The sequence below is a fragment of the Gallinula chloropus genome (genome assembly GCF_964237585.1).
Source record: "Gallinula chloropus genome assembly, chromosome: Z".
In the NCBI taxonomy this organism is placed as follows: Eukaryota; Metazoa; Chordata; class Aves; order Gruiformes; family Rallidae; genus Gallinula; species Gallinula chloropus.
In genome coordinates, this window is record NC_140089.1 from 37833881 (window position 1) to 37849013 (window position 15133).

The following is a 15133-nucleotide window of genomic DNA, read 5'->3' on the forward strand; positions in this document are numbered from 1 at the left end:
AAATCCATTCTGATTGGCCAGATTTTGAATGGCAGCTTGTAAGTGTTTACAGAGAATTCAAGCCATGCACACCTGCAGTGTTCAGTATCGCAGCCTGGAATCACACCTTTACTGAAGAATTCTACATGCAACCTTGTTTTGGTATAAACATTTGCAGGAGATGTAAAGGAATGAAGTATGAACCTCCAGATGCATGTTTGTGAATATGCTGTATGAAGATGACTTCAGGTAATTTTTGGGAAAGTGCATCAAAATATTGATTACACAAGCTATCCCTGATCTGGCAATAGAAGAACCAGGAGGAAGTACTCTTAATTTGATTAACATCAACACAAATTGTGTTTAAATAGCTGTATGAGGAGATTGTGCTAAATGCCATTGTATTCTGTATGCTGTATATTATCTTCAGTGTTCTAAATTTAAAGCAAAGCAGCTTTCCTTTTTTTCTTCTTTTTTCCAAAAAAGCATCTTTTACTCTTGTACTCACGTGAATTGGTAGTCACTGTGTTTACCTCATCCAGTAGAGCTGAGATTTCAGATAATTGCCACATTTTTTACTTTGATTGAAAATCATGCAAACAGCATGCACAGTTAACAAAGAGCTGCTCCCAGTGGAACGCTACTCTCTATAAACTGCAGGCAATAGCAGATAACAGTGCTTATACTATAAAGGCAAAAGCTGGGCAACAATACTGTGTAGCTATTGTTTTTCAAGACTAAGTGCATCACATCTGTATTAATTCTAGCTAGCTAGCAAATCATGAGAAACTAACCCCAGGCATCAGAGGAACCAAGAAGGAAAATAGTTTACACTGAGTATCTCTTCACAGATTGATCAACCGTTTATAAGAGCATGGTGTAGCTGCTGCCTCAAGATGTAGTCAACAACTTTGTGCTTCTATTTTAAAGGCAGTGATAATGACACATCAGTGCAAGTGTTGAAGCATTCTTCTTGCAGTTCAAGATTTCTTCCAAAGCTTTTTGGTTTAAAACCTGAAGTATTTCATTCTCATTTTATTTTTTTGCAGTCTGACAAAGACAGCTTCACCAGCTTAAACACCACACTCAATTCTAAGAAGCAAGAAGGCTCAGGTTTCTACATCAGCATGGTATCAAGGGGAGACTTGTTGTGTCATGGTGAGATAATCTAAGCACACTTACTTAAGAAATGCAGCAGAACAGAATTAGTGCAAAATTTCACTCCCATGAGAGGAACTTCATTTTGCTCAACTAAAAAAAGGACTCATATATTAGGTATTTTTACTCCTTGAAGAACAAAAGAGAACAGTAAGAGAAATCCACAGTAACAGAATGTAGTGTTTGCAGAGATACTGCTGAACAGCCTTAACATCCTGTACCAGCCTTTCCAGTTCCATATGATGCTTACAGCCACAGAGACTTCTGGTAATTTCGAGTTCAGCTCAAAAGAAATCCCAATGTGAAACGAGAACCTAGAATTTGGAGAAAACAGCAAGTTCTGGAATACTGAAAGAAAAACTCTTATTCCATGCATTAGACAAAATGAAAAGTTTCTACCTGCCATAGTCATTTTGTTACGACATGCTTAGTCTGACTGTGATGCATTATTCGCTCACAATAGCCACACATTTCAATTCAATGCATTCACAGCACAACATATGTTAGTGCTGTTCACAGGCATTTCTTGGTTTGAGTGAATGTCTCACCCAAAGTTCACCATCTGTGCGCTGGTCAGAAGTCACCAGGAGGGTCAGTCTTTACGTCCAACCAAGACAGAACTCCTGACTTAAAGTGAGGAACACCGTGACAGGAAGTGTAACCTCAACCACCTCTACTACGTGGACACAAATTCAAGCAGTGACACAGAAACCCAAAGCCAGAGCACTAGAGAAAAATATATTATTTTCATTTTTGTTGTACAACATAGTGATGTCAAGAAAAACAGAAACAGAATGGGTTGAGAACTGGCTGTGGGACCGAGCTCAGAGGGTGGTGATCAGTGGAGCAGAATCTGACTGGAGGCCTGTGACTAGCGGTGTTCCCCAGGGCTCAGTGTTGGGTCCAGTCCTGTTTAATATCTTCATTGACGACCTTGATGAGGGAATAGCATCCACCCTCAGCAAGTACCTGATGATACAAAGCTGGGAGGAGTGGCTGACACGCAGGAACACTGCGCTGCCATCCAGAGAGACCTGGACAGGCTGGAGAGCTGGGCAGGGAGAAACCAGATGAGGTTTAACAAAAGCAAGTGTAGAGTCTTTCATCTGGGAAGGAACAACCACTTGTATCAGTACAGGCTGGGGGATGACCTGCTGGAGAAGAGCTCAGTGGAGAAGGACCTGGGGGTCCTGGTTGATGACAGGTTGGCCATGAGCCAGCAGTGTGCCCTGGGGGCTAAGAGAGCCAATGGGATCCTGGGGTGCATCAGGAGGAGTGTGGCCAGCAGGTCAAAGGAGGTGATCCTCCCGCTCTACTCTGCCCTGGTCAGGCCCCACCTGGAGTACTGTGTCCAGTTCTGGGCTCCTTGGTATAAAAAAGACAGGGATCTCCTGGAGAGAGGCCAGAGAAGGGCTACAAAGATGATTAAGAGCCTAGAGCATCTCCCCTATGAGGAAAGGCTGAGTGAGCTGGGACTGTTCAGCCTAAAGAAGACTAAGGGGGGACTGTATTAATGTTTATAAATATCTTAAATATGGGATGCAGGGGGGAATGGCCAGCCCCTTTTCAGTGGTCTGTGGGGACAGGACAAGGGGCAATGGCTGCAAGTTGGAGCACAGGAAGTTCCGCACCAACATGCGGAAGAACTTTTTCACAGTGAGGGTGACAGAGCCCTGGGACAGGCTGCCCAGGGAGGTGGTGGAGTCTCCATCTCTGGAGATGTTCAAGACCCGTCTGGACACCGACCTGTGCAATATGAGCTGGGGAGCTGCTTTGGCAGGGGGGTTGGGCCCGATGATCTCTTGAGGTCCCTTCCTCAAGAGATCATCTGTGTTCCTATGATTCTATGTTCCTATGATTCTATGAATTAAGCTCAGGTACCTCAGAAACCAAGGAAGGGTTTGGCTTGTGGTTCGTCTTTAAACTTCTGTGAGGTACAATATCATCAAGTATCTTCTTTCCCAGAATATATTAAGCGGGACAAATCCAATTTGGTTTTTAATGCTGTTGAAAATTCTTTTGCTAGTAGTTCGTGAAGGGACACTCTGTCATGAGAATAAACCCAGTTCCGTCCTGTCCAGTCATAGCGCTTAGGTCCACTAGAAAAGAAAACACAGAGTATGTGCTGATTATTCATGGAGAACTGCTGGAAGCCTGGATTTATACTGCATCCCAGAGAGTGCCCAGAAAAAGGAGCAGACAGTGTGGAGAAGAGTGGTGGGCAGGCTGGTAAAGCAGAGCAGAAAGGGCCAGATCTGCCAGGAACTGCTGAGCCATCTAACAGACAGGTCTGAAGGGTGACAAGATAACATCAGTCACTCCCAGCAGATACAAGCTCCTTTCCTTCTTGCTTTTGGCACTGATTTCCCCAATTTCTTCCCTTACCCCCTTTCTTCCCTCAGCTGTGTAATTTTCTCACAGACAAATATTACAAGGTGTATTTATGTAACACTGAATTAATGCTATTAAATAGTTCTTGCAGCAAGCACAAGCAGATATTCTAAGCACAGCAGAGCACAGATCACCATTATCTCTTTTTACAGGCAACAGCAGAACTTATCAGCAGAAAGCAAATATACTAGCACGTGGGAGATCTGTATTCAAAATTCTGTTTTCCTCTGTGCTATCACATGGCTGCTGGCTTGATTTTTTTAGGCCTACGTAAGTATCAGGACAGAAACTTGAACATTCGGGTTTCATTCCAGACCTTTCTAATCCACCTGATGCTCCACATCTGAAACAGGAGAATGACTGGAAGGCACTCACTACTGTTAACATCAGCTAGAGAAACTAAAAAAAGAAAAAGGAATGCAGCAGTTGCCTGGGATAAACAGGCGAACCATCAGTCTTATCCTTGAACTCCTAGGACCAAATGCCTTGGAACTCAGACAACCCATGTACACGGTCTGCTGGAAAGCAGACTGTCCTCTATATACACAAGAACAACCTGCAGGTTCTCTGCAAGCATAAACACTAATCTGAACCTTGAATATCCTCAGTTACTAGCAAAATTCAAATGAAGAACCTTCCACCACTAACCAAACTGTGAGAAGTCACAAATCCAATCAAACACCAAAGTCACTTCTACTGAAATCTCACTTCTTGTCACTATTTCGAACTGAGATTACATGCTCCAGTTAACTTTACTGTGATTTCTCTCTCATTCCTTTGTCTCTGCAGCACAAGCATATGTTTCTCCTGTCCTGGAGAATGACAGAATGGGATGCAGCCATTCATGAAAATCAGGCTAAGACGAGACATTTAATCAACAACAACAGAGATGTGCAAGTTATTTGAACTGCCATTAAATGTTATGTAGCAAATGAAATACCTCCACAGTTCTCCCAGTCTCAAGAAATATATATTTTTTCCATGAATAATTTAAGCAAGGATCTTGTGAATTCTGTAAAATGTCTACGAAGTTAAATATAGACTAAATGTATTTCTCCGGGGACGTCCGCATACACTGTTAAGCAGTAAGGGGTAAGAATTAAAGTATTATTAAAAGATGCTGAGGAAGGCTGAGAAGTCCTTTCAGTCAAAGGAACTCCATCCATGACATTACTCAATCACACTGCTGGCAGGCTGCACCCAGCCCCTCACCATCTTTCAAAAAATTTTTGCCTAATGAAAGTTTTACAAACACAAAGTTCACTTTGGTACACAGATGCAGGATAGCAAAAATTCTGCATTTACTGTACAAATTCCTCAAGTTTTAACATTCAATGTGAGTGATCACTGGCCATAAAATTTCCTTCCTTTACTTCCCAGTACATTGCACTTAAGTGTATCACTCCAGGTCACGTAGTATTTGCTGCAATTGCATCATATCTCAAGAAATTTGAGTTTTCAAGTTTATCTCTTTCCTTGTCTATATTCACTGCTGGGGAAAAAAGAAAAGAGAAAAAAGAAGAAAGAGGAAAAAGAAAAAAAGAAATGTGATAAAGAGAGGAAAGTGATAAAGAGAGGAAAAAAGAGACAGAAAGAAAAAGAAAGAGATTTTTTTTTTTCCCGAAATTCCATATTCTGAACCACATATATCTTAGGTCAACCAGACTTGGCTCCATACAGATAGTAATTCTCCCAATTTTGATTTTCATAAAAAGACAAAACCTTTGTATCAGTGACAAAAAAATTACCATCATCTTAAGCATGGTCAAATTTTGGAAATTATCCTTGTTGAAAAGATATGGAATGGATCAATTCTGTAGTTTGCCAACTTTGTGCCTTATCAAGACAGATATGTGAATTATTTAATTATTAAAAAGGATCTGGGATAGGAGAGGAGTTAGAGAGAAAAAAGTACTATCTTAGTACTCTGTGTACCACCCAGTACAGAAGTACACTAAAACAAAGTTAGAATTTTCCTTAGGTAAATTTTATGTTTTGAAATCTTAAAATTCCATCGTGCTTCCCCGCCCCAAACACAGTTCTAGTACTGGAACAGCATTCCCGGTTTTGCAATCAATAAATTCTTTCTGAACAGCATTCAAGAGCATGCTTGCATAGCTCCTGGGAGTGCTTGTACTTTCTAACTAGCTGGTTCCTTCACCAGTAATACTGACCAATTCCCTCAAAGGAATAGGCAATTCCCAGGCATAGTCTCAGAGAACACAGTTTTTTTGCAGGGGAGAGGGCTGCCCTCCCTGCTGAACCCAACCAGAAAACCTGGAATGGATCAACACGCAGCACTAGAGAGGGCAGAGGGAACAGCTAGCCAAGGCTACCGGTAAAGTGCAGATGCTTGACAAAAACAACCAGTGGGACAGCACATAAACATACAAAGCAGGAAATCCCACAAGCTTAAAGGGGAAGGAGCCACCCTGTTTAAATACAAAGAGAGGTTTAGATCATAACATCATCATCACTTTTTCCCCCCCCCCCAACAGAAGCTTTGGCATTTTTTGGTGGGGTTTCTTTCTTTTTTGTTTTAAATCATGGCTGTTTGTTCTTCCTATAAACAGACTATTGTCCTGTACAGAACAAGAGCATGAACTGTATTACACATTTCCTGGAGAGTACTGCAACTGTGCCTCAAAATTCTGTAACAAATTATTATAGAGCACGCAGATTCCAGCACGGTTTGAGGATACATGGAGCAAATGGTTTGCTTATGAAAAGGGGATTACATAGTCTGTGCCATGCTATAAAAGAGAGGAAGTAGATTCTCTTCTTCACAGTGTCTGCAGACACTGTGTAACTAACTTGCACATAACTTACCTAGTGGGTGAGGACAGCCAAATCTGCCGGTTTGGTGTTTGCTTATTGATTACGTATGTCCCCATGTCTCCGCCTAATTTAACTGTTAAAACTCCACTCTTGAAACATAAAGAAAATAAGAGAAATAATAATAAATAAATTTGTACCTTGTTACTTAACAAGAATTACATCATCTGCAGTAGATAAACAGAAACTTAACATAACTGTATAACATTCCCAGCTACCTCCCAAACAGTAACAGCTTGGAAGAATGATCTCAGGATATCAAAAGCTTGTGCTCATCCATAGGACAAACTGCGTATCTTTTGAGTCTGATCTAGACTTTAAACTTCTGGTCAGGGTTTGATTTAGTGTGTGTGTACCATTCACAAAGGCCCTACTTAAATAATACTCTTGAGCTTTGACCTGTCATCTTGAAAACACTGGTAGTTCATTTTGCAACAATTAAAACATCATCCAGTGATACAACTTTTTCTGTTCAAGAGCAACCCAGAACTGGTGCAGCTCAAAGCGAAGCAGCTTCGTGTGTCACTGCCAGATTCCTGATCCATGAAATTTTACCTAACTTTTCTTAAGTAGCTATAGCAGTTTCCCAGTGAATAAACACAATTCTTTTTCCAATAATTCTGATGAAGTGCCTAGATAGATCCTGAATCATATCTCAGAAATGTTCCACTTCTAAACTCCATGAGGTCTGGTTTATTTTAGTTATCCCCGCTTTAGACTGCTATCCTAATGAGCATTTATTTTCTCTTTCTTACTCACATTTCTTACTGACAACATGACTTAATGTTTTCTCTGACATTTTCACAAGTGGATTTAAAAAGTGTAGATGAGCCTGACAAAAATATTTCTGTCCTAACTTTAAAGGAACACCACTACTCAGACTAGAGTTACAGATGATAATTAAAAAGAGTACCTCTACAGCATACAGTCTGATTATTCAGGTAATAGGTTAGTCATATTTCATCTAGTTTCTCAAATACTTAATGCCCTAGACCAATATAAAGCTTATTTAATGTAGTCATACTTTTCATGCTTTAGTCAGAAGGTAGTAGTAGAGCTACTGTCATTGCTAGGGCTGTTTGCTCCATATACATACTTCCTGTGGGGGAAAAAACCAAACAAGACGACATAAAACCTTTCATTTATGAGTCCCTACTGCCTGCTGACATACTCTGCAGCATAAGCAGCAACTTAGAACTTCCTTCCCTGACAAAGTAACTCAGTGTTACTGGAATCTGACTTAATGTCAAGGATCATCAGCAACTAAATAGTACTCTCAAGGTCTGATTTTTTAACCTAAGTTTCTACGCTGATGCTGTGCTTCATAGGGGATTTGTATCTGTGACCAATAAAATAAAAAGGCTCCTCTGTTTAATGCTGTTGTCAGACTGTCTTGCCAGGCACATTAACTGGACACTTGTTTAGCTCAAAGGAGGACCAGCACAGGCTCTGGTTGTCAGAATTCAAACCTTTCTGTATCTCTGCAGCCTTAGACCTGTAGAGATACAGCAGTGTGAGTGCAGGTTGAACGATTAGGCTAGAATAGCCATACAAAGGTACCACTATTCTTCTCTGTGGTCTTCAGTGCCCTATTAAGAGTTCAGCACGATGTTATGCTGTATGCTACAGAAACACTTCAAGTAAATAGTTTCCAGAGTTAAATAAAATATTTATACTATTGCTTACTCTGTCTGTCAGCTGTTGGTGAGCGTTGTTGCTCTGTCACTGCAAATCAAACAGAGGTTAACCTCTAACGCTGCGTTTGAAACATTTTCCCATTCATTTTGCAATACTTCTGAAACACCACAAAATACAACTTCAGTGTTCAAGACATGAATTTGCAAGGTATTTTTTACCATATTTTAAGGAATGCTACTGTAGGTGTTTTGTGCTACTGGGTGAAGGTTTGTTAGCTCCTGGTAATAAGAATAGTCTTTGAAAGAGTTTTCTTTCCCTGGACATGAAGATACAAATTGCATGCAGAAGTCAAGCCCAGAGGCCTATCAGACCTTTGCCGTGTTTGCCACCAGCCTTGTTCCTTTGGAATCAACTTTGGCAAACTCGGCACTATCTAACCCTTACTCTTAACTGAAATGACAACGTATTTTTACGTCACCACGCAATCTGTGCTGGCAAACATTAAGATAGATGTAAAAACAATTCCTTCTGAGCCTCACAGTCAGTCCATGTCAAATGCAATCCACTCTACAGTGGCTGGAGACAAAATTCTGATGTCAGATCACTCATCACTTCCACATACAAAAGTATTACATGTAAATGATAATTTTTTTGCTAATTTTTCTCCTAAGCTCTTTACATCAGGCTAATAGGCACTGATACGCTAAACCACACTGACTAGTAATGGTTGCTGGTTGCTCTTCACCAGAGAAGGAATTAGCCACAGCATTAACTACATAGTAAAAAGCCACAAACAGTATTTGCTAAAAGCAACGACAGAAGCCTACTAACAAAATGTTATTTTCTATCCTAGCTATAAAAAGTAAAGAATGAACATGATGATAAAGTTACACAGCAGTAAGTCCAAAAACTACATAGTGGTTTTGTTTTTTGTGTTTGGTTTATTTTATTTATTTTCCCCAGTGCAACCCAAAGCATCTGCTTCAATGTCCCCTTAACTGACATGGCTAGTAGAAAGCAACTTCATTGTGGTAAGCCAAGACGAAGGAGCAGCAGTTATGTGACCTCAAAAAAGGCAGTAGTGAAAGACCTGTTGCAGACAGCATTGTAAGGAGAAAGTGCACTCTCCTTCAAGTCGTGAAGGGGTTGTAACATAAAACTTCAGCAATTGTATATTTTAAAACCCCATGCTGGCTCTGAGTGGGATAGAATTAATTTTTTTGGTAGCAGCTGATATAGTGCTGTGTTTTAGATGAAGGATGAGAGCAATGTAAGTAACATGCTGATGTCTCTAGTTGTTGCTCAGCAGTAAGGGACTTTTCAGCTTCTCACACTGCCCTTCCAAGAGGAAGGCAAGGAGTGCATGAGAAGATGGGAGGGGACACAGCCAGGGCAGCTGACCCAAACTGGCTGGCTAAAGGGATGTTCTGTATCATGCAGTGTCATGCTTTGTATACAGCTGGGGATGCGTTGAAGCTCAGGGTCTTGCTGAGCACTGACTTCAGCTGGTGAGAAACTGCTGCTTATTATCCCACTATCTTCCTTTTCTGTCCTATTAGACTGTCTTATCTCAGCTGATGAGTTTTATTACTTTCCTCCCATTTTTGCTTTCCTCCCCCACTCCACTGGAAGGGTGTCTGTGAGCAAACAGCTGTGTGGTTGCTGTAGCCATGCTCAGGTCAATGCACAACAAGACCCAGTAAACTCACAGTACAAACAAAATGGATAGTTTCAATCTGAGCCTGCCACTCCTATAAAAGGATTTGAGTGGCTAACCTATAGTAAAGGCTCCAATTATCAGTCTAGCAGCCACCTAACGTCTCCCACAACAACACCCTTCTCTCATGTACGCCCTGGTCTCATGTTTGCAGCCATCTATCCAAACGCTGCACCCTTTTACTGCCTCTCTCCAGCACAGGCTGTCATCTGTACAGCCAGGACAAACATCTTCTACTGGGTCAAGACCAAGGCTGCTGCGAAACTAGAAACAAGTTTGTGTCCTCTTGCGCTCATTTGTTACTCTGTATTATGTCTTTCTCTATACAGTAAACATTTTACATCCTCAAATCATGCAGCAGCACTTTACATTTTTACCAGAATAGCTGCTCCATATTTTAACAATATTGGCATATTTTAACAATAAAACTGTAAGAAGTCACTGGAAAGTGTCACTGTCTCTTATGTGTTGGCACTAAGGTGACCAATTTAAAATTCTCCTTCAAAGAAAAGAAGTAAATCTACAATAATTACAGTGGTAATAGAAGGTTTAAAACATACCCCTAAAGAGACATCATAATCTTCTGGGGTAAAAGGCTTATCTGTCAGGTCCTCAAAGAAGTCTGCTAAGGAGTCGAGTGTTTCTTCGGCCAGTTTTTCGTAAGTGGCCTCATCTAAAGAGCTACAAATGACATGCAAGCCCATAATTAGGAGGAAAAACACGGAAGACACTATTTCCCCTCTAACAAACACAGACCAAAGCCGTATCCTGGAGGAAACAGTAAGCATGAAACAATCACACAAACCAAGCATTTTTCTTAAGGTAATATAGTTAACAATTGACCTTACAAATGAAGGTGAGATACTGATATTTCGGTAATAGAAACGTCTTAACCGAGGAATTCATACCTCTTCCCTTACATATACTGACTCCTGTGTGCCAAGAGGAGAGAGTTATATTTCAATATAAGGCATTTTCATAAACGGACTCTGTGGAAGAATTACTTAAACCCTACAGAGAGAGATGAGCTTCTCCTGGTATCATTTGACTCAGTGTAGTTATAAAGTTTAGAAACACCAGGATCACATACCACATCTGCCTACAGCATTTATTTGACTTCTCAACTGAAATTACCAATGCAGCCTGGTAATTAAATGTTATTTGAAGTGTGCTTACAAATGAATACATGGGATTACCTTGTTCAGATAGTCTCAAAGCACCCTCACAGCCATTACATAACACTTAGAGCATTCATGAGACTGTTTCTGTTATCCTCGTCAAGTTAGAAAGAGTAAGTGGGAGCAAAGCCTAGATCAATTTAATTAGCCGAATATAATCAAATCACATCTGTGGTTAAATTAAGATGTAATTACATCAATTTTCCATCCATATCAATTTTGAGTCAATAGGTAACTCTAGCAATGCTCAATTAAGTGGAATTGTGTCAGGTTTTGCTTATAGGTATGGCAATACCACACTTACTACGGTCCATGGTCACTCAGTAGCTTTCAGTTGAGGTTTCAGTTGTCAGTTTCTTGCTAGCCAGTTACTGAAATACACTGTGCCACTTACCTGATGGATACCACAGAAACACCTAGGGGGTGCAGAGCATGGAAAGCCTCAGGATTAGGCAGTATGGTTCAGAGTGCAGTTCATTTACTTAATACTAAGAGCCATTTTAGGCATCTGCACAATCCTTCATCAGGCCTCCAACTTGTGGCATCAGGAGGGTAGAAGCCTCTGACAAGTATCCTGTTACATCCCCTCAGGGCAAGCAGGAGACTTCATGCAGCCCTGAGGTATAAAATGGCGCTTAGATGCCTATGTTTAGGAATAGGAATTATTTCCTAAGGCACTTCCCAAATTCACTCAAAAAGCCTTTTGATTAAGACTGTGCTGTTCCTCATCATGTCAACATTAGTTCGATAGTCTTACCATGTCTAGAAATTCTCTTAAAAGCAGAGACAATTTTTTCATGTGAGTATGTAAAAACTTACCTTGTGTCATTCTGGGTTCCTACGTTTCTTAAATTCATCAACTGAACAGTCTTGCTCTTCACCTCTGAAGCATATTGTAATTGCTGCTGAAATTAAGTGCAAGTGAAATTTAATTAAAGTATTCCATATCACAGAGCTAATGTGGAAAGAATTATGCAGCTTTAGTCCTTGGATGAATGAGGCAACCCACAATATCCTTGTCTTCTGTGACAAACTAATGAAAAAAAAAATTATTCATAGACTAAGAAATTAGAAAAGAGAAGAACTGTGTTTTTTTCTGTTGCTCTACCACAGAATTACCGAGCACCTTCAGACAACTTAGGTTAGGCCAAGATTTTCCACGAGTATCCACTACTGAGGTGCTTCATTATCTGTGACCTGTGTGCCTCTGTTAGAAGCCATGAATATATTCAAATAAGCTAAAGAGAAGCCCAGAATCTTATTTACAAAAGACCTTACATCAAGCTTTGCATTCCAGACCTCCTCTGTAAAACAAGCCATTTCATTTCTAATCTACCTTTTTAAAAACAAATGAACAATCAGAAAACACTTTAAAAAGAAAAAAATTACAGTAAAGCTGTATCAACACACTGGCAATATAAGACCAAGCAGCAAAATGGACAGCCCTTCGACAGTACTTCGACATGGATGAAAACAAAGTTGATGCTCTAGTTTAACACACCAGCAGAAGCACTTAAGCTATCCCCCAGGAAAGAGTGACAGTTTCTTCCTAACCTGGGCTTTGAAGGTCTGTATGTTTATACGAACAGTAGGACAGCATTCTCTCAGCACAAGGTTTTGAAAGCTAACAAGAGTGAGCTGAAAAGCAACACCTAGAAGTGGTGTTCAAGAAGGGGAGTACGACCGCCCTGCTTGAAACACGTGAGAGCAAAACACAACCCTGTGTATTTCCCTACGATCTGGCACCTATCCTCAGATGTTACAGATGAACTCCTAGTCCAAAACCACGACACAAGCACAGGGAACCGAGGTCAGCCAACTCCTCGTGCCGTCCCGACGGCACGGGCTGACAGAATACAGGCTGACAGAATACAGGCTGACGCGTACACGTGTTGGGCTATGCCCGTGAGCAGTTCTTTAGCGCACACTCGCGAGCAGAAGCTCCAAGGGCACCGGACACGTTCCAATCTCGGCCCGACTGCGAAGCTGAAACTTGTCAGCCTGCTCATACTCGGCCTATGAGTCGGGGCTGCTAACCCGGCGCTAGGACAGCGCTGGTATCACCCCCCCGCCCCCAACCCGGCCCCGCAGGGCTGTAAGTGGCCAGCACTCTGTCTTCGGCGAAGGGATGGGGGTTGTAAACAAGCCCGTGGCTTTGGAGCACCGCGCGGGCAGCGCTCCCCGCCCGGCAGCCCTCTGCGACAGGGCCGCAAGGCCGCACTCGCCAGGCGGCCCCCGGCCAACGCTCCCGCGCTCGCTCCGCGCGGGGACAGGCCCCGGCGCGCTCTGGCGAGTGCCGATCCGGGGCGCAGCTCAGCCCGCGCACCGCGGCCGGGCCCGCGGAGCGGAGCGGCCTTCCCACTGCCGGAGAGGGAGGACGCGGCCCGCTGCTGGCCGGCCTCGCGGCCGCCGGCAACCGAGGGCGGCTGGACGCCCGCGGCCAGCGGCGGAAACCCCGCCGGCCGCCCTTCCCTCCCCACCTCCCAGGGCCCGCCCGCAGCCTCCTCCCTGCCGTTGACGCCGGCCGCGCCTCACCACCCGCCCGCCTGGCGCTCACCGTCCGGCCGCGGCCGGCGAGAGCTGTCCCCGGCAGCGGGGCGTCCCCGGAGCCTCCGCTCCGCCGCCGCGCCGCTGCCACCGCCCGCCGCGCAGCGCATACGGCGCCCGCTGCCCCGGGCCTCCACATGTAGCCGTCGCTTGCTACGGAAGCGACAGGGGAGGAGCCAGGTCCCCGCGGCAGCAGAGAGCAGGAGGCGGCGCGGCTGCTGCCACCCTCCGCAGGCGGCACGCAGAGCAGTGCCGGGCCGGATCGCACCAGACCAGAGCGGGGGTTAGCGAGCCCTGGGTGCAAATAAGCCAGGAGGCCGCTAGTAAGCCCAACCCAGCGGCGCAGCGGGCCCGCCACAGCTGCGGCTGAGCCCCGGTCCCGCGGCAGGCAGCGCGCGGAGCAACCCCCCCGTTGCCGCTCCGCCCCCGGTGGGCCCGCGCGGCAGTTCCCCCTTCCGGCCGGAGGGAGGGCGCCGCGGGCGCGTTGGGGCCGCCCCGGGTCACACACACAACCCCCCCTCCCCCCCCACCTTCTCCCCCGCCCCCCACCTTTTTGTTTTGCTTTCCTCCCCGCCCGGTCTTTGCTGGCTTGGGGCACGCTACTGCCGGACTAAAGTACATCCAGGTGCTTTGCTACCGAAAGCTGCGTCCCAGACACATGCACAGCCTGGGGGAAGAGCCTCTGAGGAGTAGCCCTGCTGAGAAGGACCTGGGTGTCATAGTTTGAGAAACTTAACATGAGCCAGCAGTGTGCTCTTGCAGCTCACAATGCCAATGGTACCCTGGGCTCCATTAGAAGAGGGGTGGCCAGCAGGGACAGGGAGGTGATTGTCCCTCTCTACTCTGCTCTCATGAGGCCCCATCTGGAGTACTGTGTCCAGATCTGGGGCCCCCCAATACAAGAAAGATGTGGAACTGTTGGAGAGGGTTCAGAGGAGGGCCACAAGGATGATTAGAGGGCTGGAGCACCTCCCCTACAAAGAGAGGCTGAGGGAGCTGGGTTTGTTCAGCCTGGAGAAGAGAAGGCTGTGGGGGGACCTCATTGCAGCCTTCCAGTTCCTGAAGGGAACATACAAACAGGAGGGGAATTTTAAGAGGGTAGATAATGTCAGGACAAAGGGGAATGGACTAAAGCTAAAGAAGGGAAGGTTTACATTAGATCTTAGGGGGAAGTTCTTTACAGAGAGAGTGGTGAGGTGCTGGAACAGGCTGCCCAGAGAGGTGGTGGACGCCCCATCCCTGGAGGTGTTCAGGGCCAGGCTGGTGGGGCCCTGGGCAGCCTTGTGTAGATCCAGACCTGGAGGTTGGTGTCCCTGCCTGTGGCAGGGGGATTGGAACTCTGATCCTTGGGGTCCCTTCCAACCCAGACCATTCTATGATGCTATGATTGGAGTCTCGTACAGTCTTCACGTGTCTTCTCCAAGGGGTGGTACTTTCCCCATCAGGCCAGTAGGGGGGGAAGGTGTCCTTCCCCTAGCACATGCACCCTCCTACACAAACGTGCTGCAGGAAGGCTGAGCTTAAGTTTGTAGTGCTCGGTCCCGGTGTCCAGGCTTTTTTTGTGCACTTAGGAGAAACGGGAATCCCGATCTGTCAGGTAAGCATAAGAAAGTAACTGAAACTGTCTCTTGGTAACACGATTGCTTCTGCTTTGCAGCTTCAACTCAAATACCATTCCCAGACCAGGGAA

At 44.5% G+C, this 15133-nt stretch overlaps 1 protein-coding gene across 4 annotated transcripts; it reads right to left on the minus strand.

Annotated features, from left to right (window-relative positions):
- Positions 1–1313: 1313 nt before the first annotated feature.
- FXN (frataxin) lies at positions 1314–13582 on the minus strand (the record flags this gene model as incomplete). Of its 4 annotated transcripts, none has more annotated exons than XR_014617999.1 (6): positions 1314–1451; positions 3019–3236; positions 6358–6455; positions 10279–10399; positions 11716–11798; positions 13454–13582. XR_014617999.1 is itself a non-coding variant. In XM_084278905.1 (5 exons), the coding sequence occupies 5 exons, from the start codon at positions 13580–13582 to the stop codon at positions 3083–3085; spliced, it is 585 nt and encodes a 194-aa protein (XP_084135031.1). In that variant the 3' UTR covers positions 1855–3082. The 4 variants fall into 4 exon arrangements, 2 of the variants coding, with proteins under 2 accessions (XP_084135031.1, XP_084135032.1); XR_014618000.1 differs by lacking the exon at positions 1314–1451 and adding an exon at positions 1855–2502; XM_084278905.1 differs by lacking the exon at positions 1314–1451 and having other exon boundaries at positions 1855–3236.
- Positions 13583–15133: the final 1551 nt, after the last annotated feature.